Source organism: Amphiprion ocellaris, chromosome 7 (assembly GCF_022539595.1).
Source record: "Amphiprion ocellaris isolate individual 3 ecotype Okinawa chromosome 7, ASM2253959v1, whole genome shotgun sequence".
Lineage (NCBI taxonomy): Eukaryota > Metazoa > Chordata > Actinopteri > Pomacentridae > Amphiprion > Amphiprion ocellaris.
The window spans coordinates 7,269,233-7,293,631 of NC_072772.1; the positions used below are offsets into that span (position 1 = coordinate 7,269,233).

The window sequence follows — 24,399 nt, forward strand, 5'->3', positions numbered from 1 at the left end:
TGACAGCACTACAAGGGTCTGTGCTGAGTGTATCTGAAGTATTTGTACTAATTACTTTAGACAGTGTTGACACTTAATTTTCGTGTCCATGTCTGTTGAAGAATCTCAGTTTATGGTCGTCATGGAGCCTGTGCTGCTTCTCATTATTGTAATATTGTCAGTGGAAGACTTTTTTTTTATAGTCCTGTTAATTGTGTTTCCCTGGACATATTGCCTTTATAACAAAATAAAAGTTTAATTGAGGGACAATTATTTCTAGAGATCAAACATCTGGAGTAAATAACTGTTGGTCTGAATAGATTAACTGAGATCTTGTCTTGTTCAGATGTGAGACCAGCTGCCAGACTCCCCACTTTTCAGTTTATCCCATTAAGACTCTGAACACAAACAGTCACAGACACAAAGAAGTTATTTTTTGATGTTTTATGAAACAATCTGACAATCATTCCAGATGTGGTCAGTCAGACAGCTTAAGGAAACAACATGGTTTGTACTAAGCAGCTTCAATATTGAACACTGAGTCACAGAAAATGAACATCCATGTGTCTGTCACACACAGACACACAACACACCAAGAGAACGTTTTTGGTTTTTAACTAAAAACCAGACAATATTATAAAAAACACCAGCATTCTCAATGTACATCAAGACATACAGTGTTTCTCATACAATCAACATTTTTTTTTTTTTTACAGATTTCGCTTTTGAGCAAAATTGACAGTAAAAAAAAGACAAAACTTCTTACATCCAACTTGGTAAAGACAACTTCAGTAACGACTGAAATTGAAGGGTTTGATCGTTTACCTTCTGACCTCTTTGATCATTTAAGTTAAATAATCTGAGCAAATACTTTCCACTGATCTACACCTGTCACATATTTCATATAAAGTCTCAGACATGAAGACATTCACAATATTACAAAATAAGGCACAATATGTACAGTCTCTGGCAAACCTTCGAATGTAACGCCGTCAAAATGGTAGTGTTTCAGGGTGTTACAGATTAGACTTTCAGAAGGCTCAGTCTCTCAGTGAAATGTTTCAGTAAGTGTTCGTAGTGGTTCAGTGTTTGCATCACTGAATTAACAGTGTCTTTATGGCTCTTTTTCACCACATATGATGCACGATAAGCTCCACTTGTGACCTCCTTCCCCACAGAAGTCAGCAGATAGTTGTGGCTCTCAGTGTCCATTATTTGCCGTACTGGGCTCCTTTGCCCCGTCTTAACCAGTCCCTCCAGGGAGACTGGGCTTTGTCCTGATTAACATCTGAACTCCAGGAGGACGTGGATGACTGGCGTGTCCAGGTGGAGGCCGTTCTGCTGGGTCTGCGGAAGAACGACATGCCGTTGGAAGTGGGCTTCTTCTGAGGCAGCTCCGACTGCTGCTGGGACTTGAGCTGCTGGTTGATGATGATCTGGATGTCGTCCTGAGGAAAGGTGGGGAGGAAGAGGAAATGAGCAGGAAGTCCGAGGAGCAGGGATTCAGTCTGGCGTCTGCAGCATGTCGGCACTGCCTTCAAATCATTCAGACTCATTGGTGCTGCAAGCATAGCTTTGATAATGATAGTTTGTAGGTCTTTTTTCCCCTATTGTCAATTAATCCGAGTGGAAGACCAAATCCAACAAAAACAAGAGCCTGTAAATAATTATTGTCCTGTATAGCTAATTTTTTGTGCCGTAGACTCCTAATTATGGCCAAAAACAGTTAAAAACACATGAGTTGGCCACAGCACTGAACAGGTGACATGTTTCTGCATCACCAGAGTATATTGGAGCTGATCCCACATTTACTAGCAATAATACTTAGCATATTGCTATATATTGATAGATGCATGAAAACAGTCCACAACAAGCCACAGTTTACTTTTGTCTGAGAGACTTTATAACAACTACATCGTCCAACAGATTTGGTAAATTACTGAGCATTTAATGAAATGTAACTATTTAAATTCATTGGGAGGAACCAGTAGGCTTAAAGCTGAGATTTGTAGCCAGAAAGAGTCCAAATTTTAAGAAATGGACTAAGACACTGGTTTTGTCATGGGATTTGTTATTAATAATAAATGGAAGTTCTATTTTAGATCTTGCTTAGATTTCAGTTAAATCTGATTTTATGTCTGGTCATCATGAGCCAGCGAACAAGGATTAGATGTTTCCGTGTGGATTCTGACTAACTCCTGCACCATGAAACATGCAGGCAACATTTCTCTTAATTTTTTTGTTTAATTGGTCCATTATTACATCCATTTTCCTTCCTCCTACTTTTGTCTTTGTTTCCAGAGATTCTTATTAAACAAATCTTTTCGGGACCTTATTCCACAATGACAATGTCCTGTGTGTACTGGAAATGTGCTGACTGTTGAGCACACTGCACTGTTTTCTATCTGATTTGTATTTTACTTGTGAATATACATCTCCTTTGCTATTTTACTTCATCTATCTCTGTATGCACGCTTCTCCCAAGTACAAATTAAGACTTGCATTAGTAAATGGATGTTTGCATGTCATATCTCATCTTGTTTTTGTGTAACTGCACGTAACAGACGTCTCTATTTGAGAATCTCTGCCTTCAAAGCAGGCAAGTGTCCTGTACGTATTCTATACATGCTTTATCATACGATTTACATTTTACTTCAGATATATATAGTTTATTACTTACAATATTTAACAGATTTTTTACTAATAATCATAACTTATTAGCCTTCAAAGATAAAGAAAGTGTACTTCCTCCTTCAGCTAAAAATATAACACCCACCAGTGTTTTGGTCGAAATCCTTTTTGCATTATCTTCATTAAAGCATGACAGATCAGACCCTCTGACAGATGGCTCAGCTTGGCATAGTGACTTAGCAGCAGAAGGACTCAGAGACAGAGACACCTGCCATTCAGATCCCCTCAAACTTTCAGGACTGAGAGCAATACGACTGCATCTATCACTGACCTTCTACTCAGGAAACTCTGGCTGAGATACATCCACCCACCTCTGATCTGATTGAATTACAACTTAAACTGCAGACAGCGTGATATACTATCAGCGCTGATGCCGATGGCGTGAATTAAATGTATTGAATGATGGTTTTGTAGAGCAGGAGATGTGAGACAGAATTCACGATAGTGAGACAGGGACTTTACCTGCCAGGCCTCCAGTTCCTGTGACAGCTCCAGTTTGCGTTGGATGGCTTCTAATAACTGGTTGTTCAGAGACATCATGTCATTTTTACTTCTCACCAACTCTGCCTCCATCAGGTTTTTCCTAACAAAAAACAGTGAAACTTCTTCAGTCACATACCGGATGTTTTTTGCAGTAAAGATGTTGAACCTATTACTGTAGCTGCTAGTGTAGCTTCCTACAAGAACCCAGAAGTACAACTACAACTTTTACGACTGAATGAGTGAATGAACTTATAAACAAAACTATTATTTGAATTGTTATATTGAGAAATAATGAGTTACTCACTTGGCTATGGCTTCGTCTCGGTCTCTGATGGCCTGTTGGACGACGTCAGCTTGATCTTGTGTTCTCTGCAGCTTCTGCAACAGCTCAGTGTTTTCCTGCTGCAGCTGGACGTTCTGCAGGAGGAAGAGAGTAAAATTAATCCGTTTCTCTGTGTCTCCAACAACAACAATGACATTGTTGATGCACTAAAGTTTCTGTTATTCAAGGCAATCTAAAATAAAATTTCTATTTTAATACTTTTAATTTGTCTGCACATGATGAGGAGGCAGTTTGATTTAATAAGCGCATTTTCAAATGTAATGACAAATAAAATAAATTGAACGGAACATTTAACAGTGTTGTATAACATAATCTTTTGGGCAAAACACGTGTAGGACATGTGACGTGGAAAAAAACACCTAGATGTCATATTTAAAATTGAAACTCAGGTGCTATTCCTCACCATACACTGATTTAATGTTTGAAAAAGTAATGCTATGAGAGTTAGAAAATCATACACAAAGTTTAAAACATGAAGAGAAATTATCTGCAAGTCATGCTGTATATTGTTTAAATTATGCCTATTATGGCTGGTGGTGGACAATTTTTCTAAGGAGTAAAAAGACAGGATCAAACTGCAGTGAAAATGTTCTTAAAGCTCTGAATGTGGCACTAAGATGGATTGCAGGGACAACAACAAGGCCAGTACAGGTGCAGCCAAATCCGGATACAATGGTCCGCTACAGGCGCTGCCCCTCCTTGACAGACGTATTTGTTCATCACTCGGTTACCTGATCTCTCAGCTCCTGTGCTGTGCTCAGATTCCCACACTGATCAGCCGTCCTGCCGACAAAACCCAGATTCAGCTCCTGAGAGAGAGACATTAACAGAGAGATCAGGTGACAGCCGTGGACGTACACTAACAGGGAGTTTCTGTGGTGTTGGCCTATTTACATGGTTCTGAGGGAGGAAGAGGTGGGACGGGATATTTAGTTACAGTGATAAACGCACGTTACTGATCTGAGTGGAATACAAATGCCAGGAGACACAAGTGGACAATTGTATGTATTCGCTGCTGGCAAATAGAAGCTTAGCAAAGCATATAAGGTGTCAGTTGCACTAGTTCACTGGCATCCATTGCTTGTACAAGGGCAGGCAGCTCCTCAGCATAGTTCAGTGTGAAGACACTATGGAGCTTCTAACAGGCAGTAGCGGGTAGACAGACACAGTGTGAAAGACCTGATGAATGTAGCATGTGGGCAGGCTGCTTTATGGAGCCATGATTTTTGCCTTTTCTGCATCCATTTCGGACTTCTAATAGCTCAAAGAAACACAAAGCAACCGAGTTACTGCATGTTCAGTACAGCCGGACACTTAAGTGTCACTTCAGAACAGTGGCACATTAGAAACATGTGTAACTGTTCTGAAATCTGCTCCTCTGTCCCACAAATGTTTACAGAAGTAATACATTTTCAAAAAGCACACAGTTAAAACAGCTGCATTCTAGACTTATCTGTCTAGCACATGTTCTCATTACCAGCTGCACATATGGCACCAAGGACATGCTGTATACAGACATCAGAGCTGGGAGTTTTGCATATGTGCTCTACTTCTGTGTATGAGATATGGTTCAAAGACTCAATACAACACAAAAGCTACAGTGCACTTTTCCTGTCTTTTGGTTTCAACAAGGTCAGTCTTTTGTCTTTGTGCATTTCCTCTGCCGTTCTACTTGTTCTTTTTGTTCGGCCGTCGCTCACCTGAGGGCCGGATGCCAGAGTTTGAGCCACTCCCTTCAGCCGGAGCAGCATCGCCTGCAGGTCCTGCTGCTGATCCACCACCTCTGACCTCCCAGAGATGCTCATTCCTCCGCTCAATGGGAGGAGTAGCTGGAGGATGGACTCCATTTCTTGTGAGATCTAAGTAGAACAGGGGAGGAAACATGTTGATTTATGTTTATTATACTTACACAAGATGTACAAAATATCACTTGAGCTACCAACTTTCTATTTCCTTAAAATTGTGTAGTTTGAAACTCCCAACTCGTACAGCTTGGAGGCAGCTACTGTATATTCGGCCTACATTTAAGGAGCTCCTGTTTCAGATGCTTTATTGAAAAGTAGCCATCATTGACAAAAAAAAAAGAGTGAAAAACAAGGAAGCATGGCACATATTTTATTGACAGACACCCTGTCTTGAATGACATCAGATATTTTCACAAGGGGAGGTGGCTGCATTACCTCATCGCTATATTTAACTTACCTGAGTTAAATATTGTCACATGACACTGCTGATCTGATAAGAAAGATATCTGAACAGGGTGGTTTTCAGATAAGAGAGGAGTTACACCTTAATTCATAAGTTTGGGCACCCCAGGCCAAAATTCCATATTTAGTTGATTTGAAATAAATACAACCCCTGCAACAAAGAGTCAACAGTAAATGAGCCTAATCCACTCTTTTATTTCATGAACTTAAAAAAAAAACACAGTGTAAACTCTCCTACAATGTGGCCATTCTAAACAGGAAATGTAGTGAATGAGTCACGAGTACAGTTACACATCACATTTTCCTGCTGCACCACAACAATAACAGCGGTGACACAGAGTGAGAAAACTGTTTCTGTTCTCTCCCAAACCTAATTTTGTCCCCAGCAGTGAGCCTTGTCTAATATTTCTTTTTTCACTCTGAAATTCTGGACCTTTGCACCTTCTCCAAGCAGAGGGAGTCCTGTCTTCAAACACGACTCACACTGTCACTGAGAACCCGACAAAATGTTCTGTCATTGAGCTCCTCTCTGCTGAGACAGTGACTGTGCTTTCACCACCACATCTATACATGTTTTCTAAAATCCAGTGTCTAGCTAATGTTTCTCCATTGCCGCTATTGTGTGATCTCATCGTACATGTCTTTAAGGGAATACTTTGACACAATTCCCGTCAAAACACACATGATCTGTGAATCATTGTGGGCAGGACCTCAACAGCATGAGTTTAAAATTAACACTTGCCACCCACAGTACGGAGGAAAAGTCAGTGCAGCCGGTTTCCATCAGGCAGTACTGGTTGTGTTTGTTGATTTGTTCAGATAAAGCAAGTATTTCCTACTTCTGAGCAGCGACACACTTGTTTTGCACAAGGACTCTAAAGTATTCACAGCATCTGTGTTATAAAAAAACTGTTTTGTCATGCTCTGTTGCCTGCTTCTCAGAATGAGTGTGTTTCACTGTTTATACTGATGTCTATTGTCACATCCAGTTGTTTTAAAGTTAATCCAGAAAGGGTTCAGGTTAATTTATCACAATAATGCAAAAACCAAGATAGAAACAGTCACTGGCTAAAGCACACAGAAATATTTTAATAATAAAACAGGTTCTTGCTTATCTACTTTTGTTTACATTCACACATAATTCAGGTAAATCAGACCAGCTTCTTACTGCAGGTCAGACTTCCCAGCTGCAACCATTGTGATTTTCTATTTATCTCTCAGAGCACCATATGGTTTCTCATAACTCCTCTATCACAACACCTCTGGCTAATTTTCATATTTGTGAAAGTTATCTAAGCACTGAAGATGTAAGCAGGCCACAATACTTTTGACAGCCCCGGATATAAATCATGTATTGGAGGCCGAGATGCTAGAGGATAATTACTGATACACGCTGGCAGGTGAAGTGAATCCCAATGATCATCCCATTAAAATGCAATATTCTGCCGGTAAACTTGGGGTCCTGGCATTCATTTGGATGTCACTTTAAAACAAACCACCAACCTAAGCATTGCTGCGGACCAAAACTCACTCCTTGACGGAAGTAACTTCCCAAAAATACTCAGTCACAGATCAAGGACAAAGAGCTGAAGGTGTTGAACCAGCCTCCAAACTCCTCAGATCCCAAATCTAATCGAGTAGCCACTAAATGTGCCAGAACAAACTTGATCCACTGCCAGATGATACAGAACACCGTCCTTTGTACATGCCATGACTCAGCTGTTTTGGCAGAACGAGGACAACCGACACATTATCAGGCAGGTAAGTTTAATAAACGAGAAATTATCTTTTCTTTGCCCTTTTGAATTGAATTATTTACAGCTAGAAAGATTTACAATATGGTCTTTCTCCAATCTTTAGCGCCCATCACAGTCAAACAGTGCCAATGCTCCTGATTTTTAGTAATGCTAAATTTACATTCATGTACAAGTCTGGCAATTTATTGTTTTTTACTAATGTCAAAAAATCTCATGAACAGACCAAAACCAAGACAAAACAACAAACAAACAGCTTCTGCCAAACCTTACAAAAATAGTAAGAAATGCAAGATTTTTGAGGGACTATTTTCAGCTGTGGATTAATACACATTCGGTTCTCAAGTGAGTATAAACAGCAGCAGCACTGTTTGTGGGATTTACTCAGAACGAATTGCAACAATGAAGGAACATCATCCAGAGCAACAGTGCAGCTCACTGATGTGTTCAGAGTTTGACAACAGAGGCTCAGATGAATTATGTAACTCAGGGATCCAGACTGAGACCAAAACAGTCACATTTGTGAGCTTTTATTGAGAGTGTGCTAGTTAAAATATCAACTGGTAACATAGTGTGAGGGCATAATGATCATTAAGCTGTATTGGCGTCACTCTAACTGGCACAGACAGCGACTGTATTAACCGTAGTGGTGGAAAGTAGTACTTTTAGAACTCTGGTGTACTGTGGTATTTATGCTTAAAAATGTGGTCTTCTCGTGAAATGCGGAGCGCACCTACATGACCTGTTTTTTCTGCTCATGGCCAACTCTGACATTAGATCGCCCTAGTTTACTCTTTCAAAATAACTTTCGGTCACACCCCTGCCTGAGCACACCGCAGCCTGCAATGTGGGGCATTTAGGGAACACTGGTAAACTGTTGTGTCTATCTATTGATACAGAAATGTTCAGCAAGTGATGTGTTTTGCCTGTGACAAGGTGGGAAGTGCAACCAAATGAGAAAGTTGATCGCACCGGTGCTACCAGTGAAAAAGTTAGTGTGGAGTCCTGTTACTTATATTTGACTGCAGATATACAGAAAACTCTTGTCAATGATTAACTTTTCATAAGATGTGACCATGACAAAAACAGAACAACATTTGGTGTATCCTTTAAAGACATACACAGCACAGAGTTCATAGCTGCATGCACTATTATTTGGTCATTTAACCTGATATGGGAGTTCAGCCCAGTTTTTCTCTGGATAATAAATTACCAAGCTGTGCCCTGATGGAGTTAAACACTAATCTACCTCTTCTTTGCTGACTCCCAGGCCGGCCGTCTCCAGGCTGCTCTCCAGCTCTGACAACAGGGAGGCGTCTCCATGGCTCCTGCTCTCCTGCAGGGACACCTCCTCCTGCAGCTCCTCCACCTGGGCCTGCAGCTGCTGGGACCGACTCTGAGCCACCTCCACCTCCTGCCACGCCTCGGCTAGCTGCAAACACGACACACACACACTAATGAACACACACAGGAGCACAGACACATAAACCCGCAGGCACAATCTTGTGTCTCAGAGTAATAACAAACAAAGAGATTAAGATCAGGTAATGAAACATCATCGATTAGAGAGTTTAGTTAAGTAGTAGTTTACCCTGAAGTCAAGTGTGTCATGAGAGACTTGTGTACAAACTCTACTGACACTCAGGTTAAGAGAAATCCTGACGTGCCAGATTCCTGCCTGCAGACAAACATGAAACTAAACGAACACGAGAGGAATCCAGAATTGCTGGTGGAAATGACAATGACGGGGATGAAGCGATTGTTGAGCAACGCTTTCCACAATCCAGCCGAAACCCGGACCTGCCAGGCCGAGAGCAGAAAATCCCTTTGTCATTGAGGCTCTTTCATTCATTCAAATAACACGCGATGCCGTTTTGTGTTACTTGCTGCTACAATGAACACTAATCAGCATGTATTTGGTTTGAGGAGAGAGTGACGTTCCTGGTGTGTTTGTGTTTTCACCACAAGGACGTAATGTGTTTGTGTGTGTACCTGCTGGCTGTGCTGCTGGTTCAGTTGGTCATGAAGAGCCAAGCGAGTGTGCAAAGAGGCCAAACTCGCCCTCAACTCTGAATTTTCTTTACACACGTTCTCCAAGCGCTGCTCCAGCATCTGTTCTTTCTGTGTGAGTCGCAACACCTGGAAAAACAGGCACAAACATCAGTCTTAGAGAACTCTCTTAAACTTTCATTATTCCCTAATGACACCTGATCAAACTGTAGCTGTAATGAAAAAGTGTAGAAATTAAACAGGTACCTTCACATATAGTATTTACGTGGAAATGCTGTTTCACTTCTGCTTTTTGGGAACAAGCAAGCAAAAGTATTGAAGAATGATTGCATGATCTACTGTCAGAATCTGTCTTCTGTGTTATCTAATGCAGGAGACAGGTCTCTCCCACCACTGAGTACATCTAAACAAGAATTTGGACTTGAGTTGGAAGAATTTGATGATGTTTGAAGGACTTGTCTCCACCCAGATAAGGCCTGAATTTGCTCAGTAGGCAAAATTAATCACAAATGTTGCGTCTTTTAATTGTTCATTAAAAAAATAAAAGCCATTATCAAAGACAATTCTGTGAAATTTGTTCTTATTTTTAATCAAAAGAGAAAGAAACATATTATCAAGCAAACATTCCCATTTCCTATTGTGAAAATGTCCAATGTTTGTTTAGTACTCCTGCTACATTTTCTTGTTTCTGTTCTGGTGTGTTCTGTTTTATCTCTATCATTTTTTTTATTATATGTGTCCAGAATAAACATGTTTGTTCTATTACCAGCTTTTAAGTGTTACAATGTAAGATTTTGAGTTGTGTTATCTTCTATCTATTCTTATAATTTAGACTCACTCGTCTGCAAATGAAAGCACCAAACTTGCAACAAGATGAATCAGTAGCTGGCAAAAATACTATCAACACTTCTGACAGATAAAATGAAAACACATGCTGGTGCAGTGTGTTCTGGTCATTCTGTCTGTGTGAATGCACGACACTTTCACAGTTAAAGTTTTACAAACGATCCTTTTAGCATGGCAGTGACATCTGAGATTAGGTTTGACTTAGTTTCATCATTTAAAGCAACATATGTAGATGTTTACATGTGTGAGTGCTACAGTAGTTACCTGCTCTCTCAGGGCACTGATCAGCTCCTCGTCCTGCTGCCTGTTGTGGCTTCCTTTTAGTTGAAGCTCCTGTTTTAGCGCCTGCAGCTCACTGGACATGGTTCTCTCCACCTCCATCGCCTATAAACGCACATCACAGAGAAAACACAAGAGGTTTACAAATAGAGTTAACAGAAAGTGACAGTAGCTTTTGAACGTGCATGACAGACTTTTGTGAGCATTTTACTTATGCTTTTACTTTTGTTTCCATCGATGACACACTGGAAAAAAAAATGCCCCTCTCAAAACAAGAAAAAAAAAAACTTGTTTCAAGGAACTTTTACCTTGAAATAAGTGAAAAAATCTCCCAATAGAACAAGTGAAAAATGGCTTGGTAAGATTTCTTGAAATAAGATATGACATTTAGAATATTAAGATCTTAATATTAGCTGGGAAAATTTATTTGAAGCTCTATTTTACCAGGATTGTTAAGCTTAGGTGTCTTAAAATAAACCAGATATGCTAAAAAACAATAGCAGTTTTTCACTCAAAAATAGATTTTTGCTTTCATGTAACCTCCTAATTTGAGATGTAGTAACCCTCATGTTGTCCTCATTTACAGGCACCAAAAAAAAATCCAAAAAATCAGCCAAAAAATTCCCAAAATTTCTGAAAATTTGCAAAACCTTCAGGGAGAAAATTCCAATAATTCCTCAAAAATTTCCCTTAAAAGTTTTATTTAAAAAAAAAAAAAAATCCCCCAAATTTGGCAAGAAAGTTCTTCTAAATATGTTCAAAAAATGAGTAAAAATCTTCAAAAAAAAATCCTAAAAATATCTAAAGTGATTACATATGTATCAGTAAAACTTCTAATATTTTCTTTAAGAACATTCACAAAAAAATCTACCAAAATCCAGCGAAATTTGCTGGATTTTGGTTGATTTTTTGTGAATGTTCTTAAGAAACATTTTTAACATTTCTTTTTTTCAACCAAAAAAATGTTCAAAAATTTCCCAAAAATGTTGAAAATATGGACACCAGAAGTTTCACTGTGAAAATCTATTTTTTTTTCTCCACATTTTCAAACTTTAAAACGGGTCAATTTGACCTGCAGGACGATACGAGGGTTAAATTTATTTTGAGTTTTCTTGTAAAATTCAACTCAAACCAAGATAATTTCAAGATTGTTTGACTTAACAAGATATTTAAGATGCATCATCTTAAAACAAGTCTCTCCATCTTGCTGAAATGTCACTTGTTCAGTGAATTTATCTTAAATCAAGTGGGATGAGACATTCTGACTAAAAATAAGACAAATAGACCTGGTAAGATTTTGAGTTTTTGCAGTGCAAGGTTACAGAAAGATTTAAGCCCAGAAAAAAAAATCCCTGAGCCCGAAAACTGGAATCACACATGTGTATCAGTGAGTCTGAAACTCCAAAACAAAGCATGCCTCAGGCGTGAGCTTTAAGAGAACAGAAAACACAATCTTTAAACTAAAAATAACCTAATATACAGAAGGAGATCTCTCTGGAGTAAAGTCCTGCAATCTGTACTGAGATGAGAAGAAGCTGGGGGTTAGGTAACTAAAATTAAATGTGGTTGGTGCTGTTTTTACTGTGGGCCCTGCAGCAAAAAGAAAATTAGATCTCTCGTAGTGTTTGCAAAACTGGAGGGGTCGTAGCGCAGATCTGAGAACAGCAACATGACCACTTAGAATTGAAGATGCGGAGGCCATAACTTATCAGTGATGAGGGATCGGTATATTTTGGGACCCTGTGGAGTTTCTGAAGACTGGTGGCAATTGTTTTTCCAAGTGTTCTGTTTGTATCACATCCTATACATAAGCAGGCAGTGAGACGACACACAGTCCGGCCAAAGGTTTGGGGCTGCTCAGCTGATCTGCAGGTAGCAGGACGAACCGGCCAAAAAACACGGCGATGCACCACTTGGTCAGCTAGAACACGTGGATATGAACAATGTAGGATCCAAGTTTAAAAAAATTGAGCAAAGGAGGAAGGAAATTCTCAACAACAGAGCTCAAAGATGCACACAATGCATTTGGAGGGAAACGGTCAATGTAAACATCACTTTGTTCACGAGCCTTAAACGCTGAGAACCTCCACTGTAACTGAGCAAACTCTACTGCGATCAGAGATTCATTAAACGAACAGGAACGTCTGCAAACACAAACCACATGTTGTATAAAGTGGGAAATAAAGAACTTTTCTCTCTGCTGGTTCTGCTTGTTTCTCTCAGAATCTTCTACTTTTGCAGAACTTCTTTGTCAAACACAATCATTACAAACCTAAAACTCAGGGATTTTTGGGATGCTGCTGCTGCTGAAGTCTGAGTGAACAAACCACCCTCCTCCTCCTCCCCCCTCCTGGTCTGGGACCCCTTACTCAGCAGTTTGGCGGGCCCCTGTCAGGTCCCATCACCGCCACATAATACAAGATGAAAGTCCAGCCGTGGCGGCAGATGGAGCGGAGGGCATCTTGGTCTCGTCAGTGACATCATCATGCCACATTAGACAACAATGTGGCGGAGGGTGGACTTGGCCATGGTGAGGGTAAAGCTGGAGGGGGCAGCTTGAGAGTATGTGCTTGCAGGACTGCACGGAGGAGGCGAGGGCTAAAATTAGAGGAGCGTGTGTGACGAGAGTAAAATCGGCACCGATGGACAAAAACAAAACATAGCATGCAGACAGGAGAAAAAGATGGGGAGGGGCTTCAGGATTTGTGAGGAGTCGTCATTACTGCTGCAACATGGGCCTCTTCTACAATAGAGGCAGCGACCCACTGAGAATCACCAAAACACGGGTAGGAGTGCACTCAGTTCAGGAGCGGCACAAAGCCTGAGATGATATCCCCTCGCAAGGGCCCCCAAGCCTGAGGCCTTCAGCAACCCAAACACAGAGGTTTACAACAGCTGACTCCCCCAGCTACAGCCGAGGCCCTCAGGGAGGCTCAGAAAGGACACGCTTTCCCCTGGGATGAAGGGATGCTTGGGTATGAGGGGCAACATCAAAGCAGAAAATTAAAGATTCATATCTCTCTGCAGCGTTTATTGTCTTTTCCTTTATGTCCATGCGCTGGGTGATGCTGGCAGAAGGAAGCAGAGGTCACAGGGGGCTTGTCTCAATTCAGGCATCTCCTTTTACAATAACGGAAATCCACAGCTGTCCAATAACACACTGATCCACAGCCACGGCAAGCGATCATGTGACAAACGGGTGGAGAGCAGGAGGTGAAAAGGTAAAGTGTTACTTATCTGCTAATGGGCACACAAAAGATCCTTGTTGATACAGACACAGTGAACAGCTTATTAGAAACACCTCTCAGGATACAGTAGCTTAACCTTCTGAAGGGTAAAAAACAACTCAGTTAAATTTTTGGTTTTATTTAGGATTGGACTGGGGTTTGGCACAGCTAAAACAAAGCAATAATTATTTTTCCCAAATGCTTGTTGGTATTTCTTTTTGCTTCTATTTTTTCTGTATTTGCATTCTTTGGCATACAGTGTATAACGCCACTGGTCTGCATGTATTGATTGATTGAAGTCCTAATCTGTTGTAAATTAGGTAAATGGAGTAAAAACTACAATATTTCCCTCTAAAAAGTCAAAGTAAAAAGTAGCATAAATTCTAACTATTCAAGTTAAGTACAGTCAACTTAGAACTGTACCTGAGTACTTTAACATAAATTTACTTAGTTACTTTACACCACTGGTACTGTGGCAGATCAAAGGGACATGCTCTGCTTTATAAAAGTTACACCTCTCAGTATAACTTGATAAAAAAAAATTGAATCAAATTAGCATAAGGTGGAATCAACACCCCTGTCAGACAGTTTTACCATTATAACTTTCATAGAGAAAGGATTTCTTGCAGGACTGATGTTTTAGACTCCATTAGTTTTAGGCTGCGTACCTAATAAACTGACAGATGACTCTGTTTTCTCAAATTTAAAATAGTAAAATCTAATTTTGAGAATTGTTTTATTAAAGAACTGTGATAACTTCGATTCAACATTGAGTGTGGCACATTAGGTCAAAGAATCTGGTGTAAATACAAGTTCTAATAACTTAACATGTAAATTGGTTAATTTACGTTGATTCGGATGCAAACCCAAGTTCTGAACTGACCTTTGAGGACGTATCATTGATTTCTATTTACCTGAAACTCTGCCCAAACATGCTAAACATCTCCAACTCCACCCAATAATCACACTCCCATCACACTCTCATTCCTATCAGGTACTTCTTATCCAGTAAATGTGTTTATATCCAAGTTTTTAAAGTTGCACAAGAGTCTGACTAACTCAGCAAAAATGTTTTAATCTTGTTTTTCTTTCTTTTACTGTAATTAATGTCATAATCTCCTGGTAGCCAGGAACCACATCATATGCTTTTCCTTGTTAGAGACTGCCTGGAAATCCACTCATTAAAGTAATTAACTAAGAAACTGATGGATGAGACACAAGACAAAGTCATTAATGTTTGACTTCTCAGCTGTTTTTCCTGTTGTGGGAATAATTTGCTATATAACCAGAACACCTGACATCACTGGCCACTCCTTGATAAATAAACACCTATTTTCTGTGGTTCAGCTCTCATTAAACGGTTTTCATGTTGCCGCTACCTCAAATGCACCACGACGAGGATTGACAGCAAATCTTTCCCATCTCACATCACAGCCGTGCCAGTAAATTCTTTCTCTCGCTCGGGTTTGTGTGGTACGATGCAGACACCCTCCTCCAGATTCCTGCCCTGCTCTGCTTACATCTCTTACAATAGCAGAGTAGTTTAGAGTTTCAAGCTGTGTGAAAGCTGCCAAAGTTTCATTAGATGCAAAGTCTCAACTCAGAAGAGATTCAATGAACGCAGAAGTGACCATAAGTGTGTTTTTGAGTCATTTTTTTCTGCTTCCTGTAACACAGACTACATTAGGGTGTAAATTAACTTTATAAACTTGGTCCTAAAAAACTCAACTGAAGCAAAAGGATAAAAATTCAAAAGAAACATGAAATGTGAATATGAGGTGATTTTCTTGGGGTTTTGTTCTGTTCATTGGACAATTCTGCCATCTAAGGTGGATTATGGAACATCATCTCTAATATTATATACATATACTTTACTCAGTTAATCAAGACAATAATGAACAGATTTACTGATAATGTCGGTCTATTGAAGTACAGTCGGGACAAAGCCACAAAGTGACATAATCACAGAACTACCGTCTCAACTCACCCCACCAGGCAGCAGTGCAGCAGAAGCATCCAAATCCATCACAACATCAGGTAGACCAACGTCAGACATGGAGCTTCTTCACACTCTTAAACACATTCACTTTCGTCTCTGCTTTTACGAGCACACAGTCGAGAGTGACCCGTGTATGATGCCGGGCAGCCAAATAAAACATTTCCTCCACTTCCGTCTCCAAGAGCAGCTCAAACAGAGATAAAATGTTTTTATCTAAATTGACTTTTTCCTGAACTTCTTCTGGGTAGTCTGTTTTCCACACTAAGCCCTTCAGCCCGACCACAGAGGAGGGAAGAGACACTCACAGTTCCTGATTCTACGGACCTTGACTCATCAGAGGGAGGACTCGGTTTGTCTGGATTCATTTTTAACTTTGCAAGCTCAGGTTTGTTGTTCATTTTCAAAGAACACAAGGATCCGCTGGGCTAAGTGATCGGCCGTGTGGAACGCAACACGTCATGACTGTAATGTTTAGCAAAACAAAGCCTGTCTTTCTCTCTCTCGGAGTGGAAAAAAACTCAAGGTTGTCCAGCTGTGTGATCCAATCAGCTCCTCTCTGTCGACTGATAACAGGCTGTAAAATATGTCACCGGGGTGATTCTGCTCTCAGTGTTCAGATTCCTCAGTATCGAACACCCAAGACCATAAATATCTTATTGTAGCACAGAATCCTCTGAGTCAGCTGGATGTTGTCAGTGTTCTTGTCCATTATGTCATACCACTATCAAAGCTAAGGTCATGTAAGAGAATTAACTGGTTCAGCTGATTATAATGTGCTTGGTTAGGGCACAACCAATCAGTGGTTTCATAATTGGAAACTCTGGCTGATAAGAGTAAATATGTCTATGACTAAAGTTTCAAAATATCTTGTTTTGTTCGAACAAAAGTCTGAAAAAGGTTTAGCATGTTTGAAAAGCTGGGATCAGACAGTTTTCAGGCAGTTATTTTTCTGTCAGTCGGCCAACTGATTGGTTCATTTGTTCCAGCTCTATTTTCATACGTTAAATTTAAAACCAACAAGCACGCAGGACTGAAGTTGAGGAAAGTGAAACCAAAATCTTTCTGATGTTTTCTGTCCCTGACCTAAAATCATGTCATAGCATTAACTTCCACTCCTTCTCTAGTTTGCATACCATTTCCATGCAGCACGGTCATTTGCCTGATGCCAGCAGCTCAGATTTTGTCTCATAGCTACCGACTGACTAATTCCATTTCTGTCTCTCATTCTCACATAAAAACTTTCTCTTTTTTTAAATCAAAACTTGCATTTCTACACCAAGTATTCTTGCTGTGGCCTTGCTCTGAGCCTATGAACAGCCTGAGAGTCTGGCCTCACTCTGGACCAGATTAGACTGAGTCAGACTGATACCTGAGTGGTTTGCAGAGAACACTGAGTCTCCCTGTGTGGATTGAATGTCAACCCGTCTTATCTAGTTCCACTCAGACGGCCTGCAGCTTTGGATCCTGTGCAGGTGTTTGTTTCAGGGAGATGCTCTTGTCTCTGCCAGGCTCTATACTTCACCCTCAGAACACAACATTAAATTCCACAAAACTAATACCGCTACTTATGGTCCATATGCGGGACTCACGGTGTTCAGCTCCTCCCTGAGTCGCTGCGTCTGCTCGCTGTGCTCCAGTTGGGCTCGACTCTTGTCCTTCTCGGCCTCGCTGAGCGCCCGGCTGAGTCGTTCCACCTGGGCGCTCAGCTCCCTGGCGTCCCGCTCCAGGTCGCCCACCTGGCTCTCCCACTGGGACTGGGAGCCCTCCAGCTTCAGTCGCAGCTCATGCTTTCCCTGCTCCAGCTCCTGAACAGAGTTTTAAAGGATTCATGTCTTAGCCGAGGAAAGAATATGAATGAAGCACAGCAAACATCCAAAAGTCAAGCCCTGAATACAGTTTATTCAACATGTTTGCACTGTATGTTGTGGCTGTTGTTTGTAACTATGATGCCAATAAATTATGCTTCCTGGCATTTAACAATAGCATATTGTTTTGGAAGGAATCTGTGTGAGCTGTCAGTGTTATCAAGGATCACAGGAGACAGCTGGAAGTTGAATTAATAAAAAAAAAATTATAAAAATTGAGGATGAGAAAATGAACAACATATATTTTTTTCTACTAGAGGAAAACATCAGATCTGATTTCATATATTTTATTAGAGATGAATCAATCAGTCAGATATTAAACTACACATCTTCTGACAAATGACTGACCGTTTAAATCAATATATACAAAAACAGTCACTGCAGCCTCATCCAGTCATTCATCACAGCTTATATATGCACTTGTCTGCGCAGCAGTTTGCAAACTACTTTATCTCCCTGTCTTTTTGTCCTTACAGGGCCTCGGCTGATAGTCACGACTGATAAGATATGAGAGTGAACATCTGAAGGAGACATCAGCACCGACCCTGAGAAAGTGACGAGGCCATTATTCAGTGTGTCATAACCTCTCAGGTGTGCGATTCTGTGCAACAGAACGCAGCAGAAAGGAAACTATACTTCATTTCACCTGCTGAGTTTTGCTACACATTTGGTAAATTTGGAGAATCAACACCGAGTAACTTAAAGATGCCAAAAGTGTGCGTGCACTGAAGGGATTTTAGAGAATCTGTGTTTCTTGTACTCTGTTCACTCTTTGCATTAGAAGATAATTAAATCTGAAGTCTTGTCAGGCATTACTGTCGTATAAGTTTGCAGGACGTTGTTTGTTTCTTTCACGAGCTGTGAACAAAACTCGCCTGAGAAATATTTCAGCGAAGACGTAACTGTTTGAATCCTTCTGCAGTCACTGGACCAACACAAAAGAGCTTTTCAGAGATCAGAGAGGCATGAAGCTGCTGATCAAACCTGGGAAAGTTCAGCAGTGCAGCAGTTTTTGAGGTGGAACCAACTTTTCTGCCTGTTTACACTTCTGGTGTGTGAATGACGGCAGCTTTGATGGATACACAGCTTGCTGTGGATTATACACAGTGGCTGTTGACGTGTTTTCCCACCATATAAACGTCAATTTTCTATCTTTTTGCGTCAAACTACATGATATGTAAACTCACTGAGCACCTGTGAGAACTAATACAACATCTGTGCCATAAATCCTACTTTTATGAAGCTTATATTGTCAGTTTGTTCATTATTGAGGCAGTCGTGGATGGCTGTGGTTTGCTGGATTGTAATATATTGAAAGGTTTCTCATTTTCTCCTTAAATTCATGGAGTGGACAAAATAATAGCAACACTTTCAATATAAAGCAGTTTTCAGTGGGAGTATATTGTTTATAAGTTGTTTTTTTGAACATATAACATATAAGAATTTGACAACTGGGTGCATTTCTCATATATTTACTACAAGCATCTGAACAAAAATATTCTTGAGTTCTGATTGTGAGGAAAAATGCCACTTAGTATTCATTTTGTCCAGTATCTTCAACGTTTTTCTCCTGTCTGATGCCTTTTCTAAACATGTGAGCTTGTATTTTGATTAGTTAAAACGGCATATTCGGAGCTTAAATCAAATTTAAACCGTTTTTTTTTTTAAAAACAGGAAATATCTTATTGTTACCCGCCCACTTCCAACATTAGCAGCCACCGCGTCGCCAAAACTTTCCAAATCGAACATTTCACCTAGAATCCTCCATTTTTAAAAATCACGTTACTGTATTTTATCTTATCTACCGACACAGAAAACAGCGTTTTCTTACCTCCAGCTTGTCTGCGTACTGCTCATGAAGTTTTTCGCTCTGCTCTTTGAGCTGACGGTTTTCCAGGAGCAATGCGTTTCCCAGCTGGGCTGCCAAAATAACCTCTTCCTCCTTTTGTTTCAAAGCAGCCAGAAGTTCATTGGGGTCCTGATAATCCGTTATTTCCTCCGCTCCGTAGTGGAAGTAGAAATCCTCCTCCAGGTCCATCTTCTTGGACTTGAAGCTCCATTCATCAAATCGATCCATAACTAATTTAATCGCACCTTCTTATTTGGGTGAAGAAAGACAGAATCAAAGAAACGCGCTGAAACGGTGCCATTCATGTGCCCTAAAGATGCGCGTTCATGGCACCTGAGGGCTGCTGCTGCTGCTTCGGTGAGAGTCTGAAAAAGAATGAAGCTGAAGCTCTGAGCTCTCCAGCGAAAGTAGGCAGCTCTATGTGTCACCAGCAGATGACTGTTTGTTTCCAGTGGGAGTTGCCTCCAGTCACCTGAGCAACTGTTGCCTCCCCGAGCAGCAACCACACACACCTGTCCCGGTCTGAGCGGTGCGCTGTGGCGGATAATTCTGCACAGGAACACTCATATGGCGCTATAAATGCTGCAACTTTATCTCAGATGTTAGTCATTTCTGCACAGAAATCGTCACAAAATATTGCAATATTGCTGAGAATGATTAACAGGAAAGCTACTGTGTTTTCTGATCACAGACCTGAATAGAAAGATATTTCCATTTTAATTTCAGCAAACTGCTGATACATCTGATGAATTTATGCTGTTGTTTTTGACTGTCATTATGTGAATCAATTCTTTACATGCCTTCTTTTATTGTTCATGTAATATTCATGTCCATTTTTGTACTACTTTTACATTTATTTATTTTTTACTTTTGTTTAATGGGGAAGATAGTTCCAGTCAGAGCATTAACCCTGTAAGACGAAACTACAGAATAAAAATAAAAATAAATAAAATAAAAAAAATAAATGAAAAAGTTATATACACTACTAGTCAGACTGGCATATATATATATATATATATATATATATATATATATATATATATATATATAAATGATGTATGTAAATGATAGAAAATAATAAAATGAAATAAAACTGATGTTGCCTTTTTGCAACAGTGACTTTTACAACGTTAAACTGATGTGGTGTCCAATATGTTTATAGCTAATACTGATTTTCATCTCTCTAGTTGGGCTTTTGCATACACAGTATTGAACAAAACACACACAACTTTAATTCTCATAAGACCACAACACACTACAGACATGGATCTTCAATGCTGTGCTCATAAAAAAATACACTATTATTTATGTGTACTGAAAAAAAAGGAAAAAATAACCTAAAAATAATAACATGAGTGTTGAAAAGGTTTTATATCAGTAAGTAATTAGATTTTGGTTGGTGTGGACCTCCCAATGGGAATCCATTATGTAACATTTTGCAGCATTTTTCCTTGTAATTAAAAACTGCAGAGTTTAGATTTTAGCAGAACCACCTTTGGCCAAAATAATTACACCAGAACAGTTAATGAGTTTCTCTCTTTTTATTCACGCAGCAAGTGTTCAACAAGGGCGCTGTGCAAAGTAAATGACTGCCAGAGCGGGGGAGTGTCTGCCTGCTTTGTCTAGATGCTTTCCAGGGGTCAGAGGCCGGCCTCCACCAGGTTTCATGGAGCAGGAGCCAGTGCCAGGGGAATAAAAGACAAAGCATCCTGACGCATGGCGAAGCCTTTGTAGCCAGGGAGGCAGCAGCTTCTGTACATATGGCAGCAGGGAGCAAGCAAACTTAGGAACACTGTATGTCAAGGCTCAGTACGCCTCACCGCCATTGTTTCTATTGTTCCCGCTCAGTTTACAGGCTGCTGTAAGTGTGACGAGGTGTCATATGTCGCCTGTAGTGACACGTGTGCTCATATCGACACATTCAAGCAAAACTAATAAAGCCTTTATCCTAGAGTGTGCATGCATACAGTCAGATGTGAGACATAAGGAAGGAGCTTAAGTCTCCTAAAGAATGTAACTGTCAACCTCCTTCACCACTTATTACAGTAAAGATGACATTTCCTTCCACTGAGTCAGACCACAGAGTGATGGTGATATTAAAGTCCAAGGTTTTCACCTCAGATAGAGCAAGAGAGTTGCTGCAGAGGAAGAGGAGAAATTGGCTCGATGCTTCACAAGCAGAACCGACAACCATAAAACCCTGGTTGATGTTTTAAATCAAAGGATCAAGTGCTGCTATAACTCCCTGACAACAATAATACTGTATATAACGCCGTCTGTGCACTCAACCAGCTCTGCATCAGCTGCATCAGCAAGATGTGAGATGGTGCTGAGAGTGCTAAATTATGCCCGGAGTAAAGGGTATATAAATATTATCAGCGCTGATCAGAATTTAGGTGAGGAGGCATGTTGAGAGACTCTATAGATCTTGATTTTGTTTGTCAATGAAAATCACCCGCAGAGTTCATGTTCAGACTGATACTCTCTAGATAATGTAGATCCTAATTTGAGCTTAATGTTCATTCCAAAAGACAGGATAGATGTTAATGCAAATACATCCACAGAGAGTTATAAATAAAGATAGGTTTGTGTTTGGCTCCTGCTAGTATTCTAATTTCATGTTTCCACTGGGAACCAATTTAAGCCTGATTAAAGGAGCTTTATTTAGATAGAAAGTAAAGGAATAAACATAGTGTAAAAGTAAAAACCTCCTCCTTTGGAATTATTGAACTGCCATTATGTAAATATTACCACATAAGCAGTATTTATTGTTGATCAAGTTGGAGCTCATTATCACAATGGTGTGCAAAGTACAATGCAGTGCAATAAACCAAGTATTTTCCTCTGAGCTGTACTGGCAAAGAGGCATCCAGTAGCATTACATATAAATATTAATCAAGGAAATACCTTTAAATGGCATTTAATTGCAGTCAATGAGCCAATGTACATATTTTTTCCAACTTTGACCAGAACTGAAGCAAATGTATGCAATATTTGATTATTAGTTCACGCAACACTAGTCATTTACAGACCTATAGGGACCCCCAATGGACAAAACTGGAACAGGCATCACCTTTTGGCATTTGTAAAAAAAAATGATTTCCTTCCCGGAGGAAGACGTTGAAGTGAGTTATGTAAAGTTGACAAGATATTCACAGATTCGGACTTCCGGCCTCAATAACTCATGGGATATACGTTGTAAAAACATAAACAATGCCTCTTTCAAATCGTTGTAAGCTAGACAATGTGCTACAAGGCCAGTTTTATCAAAAGTCGCTGTCTTTCAAGCAGCAGAAATAACATTGGTGTCTATGAGCAGCCGGCTGTGCGACGAGTGAACAGGGACCGCCTGCAAATAGCAAAACCGCTGCAACAGCGAAGAGAGACACTACACAAATATTCAATAACTTAACTTTTATACACTGTAGCGTCACCAAATTTACTGGAGCCATCAATTGTGTCTTGCTGGTCATACTACAAGTCTTGGTTTGATACTAAATACAAAATCTGAATTTTAAGGAATTTTCATTATTTAATTATTATTTTATTAGTCATAAAATTCAATAACTTCACTCTTATATACTGTAGAGTCACCAAAATCATTGGAGCCATCAATTGTGTCTTGCTGGTCATACTACAACTCTTGGTTTGATGCTAAATACAAAATCTGAATTTTAAGGAATTTTCATTATTGTCTTATTATTTTATTAGTCATAAAATTCAATAACTTCACTCTTATGAATTGTAGTATCACCAAAATCACTGGAGCCATCAATTGTGTCTTGCTGGTCATACTACAACTCTTGGTTTGATGCTAAATACAAAATCTGAATTTTAAGGAATTTTCATTATTGTCTTATTATTTTATTAGTCATAAAATTCAATAACTTCACTCTTATGAATTGTAGTATCACCAAAATCACTGGAGCCATCAATTGTGTCTTGCTGGTCATACTACAACTCTTGGTTTGATGCTAAATACAAAATCTGAATTTTAAGGAATTTTCATTATTTTATTATTATTTTATTAGTCATAAAATTCAATAACTTCACTCTTATGAATTGTAGTATCACCAAAATCACTGGAGCCTTCAATTATCTCCTGCTGGTCATACTACAACTCTTGGTTTGACACTAAATAAAAAAATCTAAATTTTGAGCAATTTTTATTATTTAATTATTATTTTATTAGTCATAAAATTCAATAACTTCACTCTTATGCACTGTAGTGCCACCAAAATCACTGGAGCCTTCAATTATCTCCTGCTGGTCATACTACAACTCTTGGTTTGACATTAAGTAAAAAATCTGAATTTTTAGGAATTTTCATTATTGTCTTATTATTTTATTAGTCATAAAATTCAATAACTTCACTCTTATATACTGTAGTGTCCCCAAATTTACTGGAGCCATCAATTGTGTCTTGCTGGTCATACTACAACTCTTGGTTTGATGCTAAATACAAAATCTGAATTTTAAGGAATTTTCATTATTGTCTTATTATTTTATTAGTCATAAAATTCAATAACTTCACTCTTATGAATTGTAGTATCACCAAAATCACTGCAGCCATCAATTGTCTCCTGCTGGTCATACTACAACTCTTGGTTTGATGCTAAATACAAAATCTGAATTTTAAGGAATTTTTATTATTTTATTATTATTTTATTAGTAACAAAATTCAATAACTTCACTCTTGTTTACTTTAGTGTCACCTAAATCACTGGAGCCTTCAATTGTCTCCTGCTGGTCATACTACAACTCTTGGTGTGATATTAAGTAAAAAAGTTGAATGTTAAATAATTTTTATTCGTAATAAAATTCATTAACTTCACTCTTATGTACTGTAGTGTCACCAGACTCGCTG

General features: G+C 39.4%; 1 protein-coding gene across 1 annotated transcript; it reads right to left on the reverse strand.

Annotated features, from left to right (window-relative positions):
• Window positions 1-408: 408 nt before the first annotated feature.
• si:ch211-235m3.5 (BICD family-like cargo adapter 1) lies at window positions 409-20,353 on the reverse strand. The gene is made up of 10 exons (XM_055012545.1): window positions 19,515-20,353; window positions 17,408-17,623; window positions 10,578-10,697; window positions 9,450-9,596; window positions 8,707-8,889; window positions 5,197-5,355; window positions 4,228-4,305; window positions 3,458-3,570; window positions 3,133-3,253; window positions 409-1,427 (listed from the first exon to the last, which is right to left on the reverse strand). The coding sequence occupies exons 1-10, from the start codon at window positions 19,758-19,760 to the stop codon at window positions 1,191-1,193; spliced, it is 1,620 nt and encodes a 539-aa protein (XP_054868520.1). The 5' UTR covers window positions 19,761-20,353; the 3' UTR covers window positions 409-1,190.
• Between the last annotated feature and the right edge of the window lie 4,046 nt (window positions 20,354-24,399).

Coding starts and splice junctions, on each gene's coding strand:
- si:ch211-235m3.5 (XM_055012545.1), bottom strand. CDS start 19,760: ATGGATCGATTTGATGAATGGAGCTTCAAGTCCAAGAAGATGGACCTG. Junction 9,597..10,577: donor TCAGTGCCCTGAGAGAGCAG/GTAACTACTGTA, acceptor CTGTTTTTCCAG/GTGTTGCGACTCACACAGAA. Junction 3,571..4,227: donor CACAGGAGCTGAGAGATCAG/GTAACCGAGTGA, acceptor TTCCTCCTGCAG/AACGTCCAGCTGCAGCAGGA.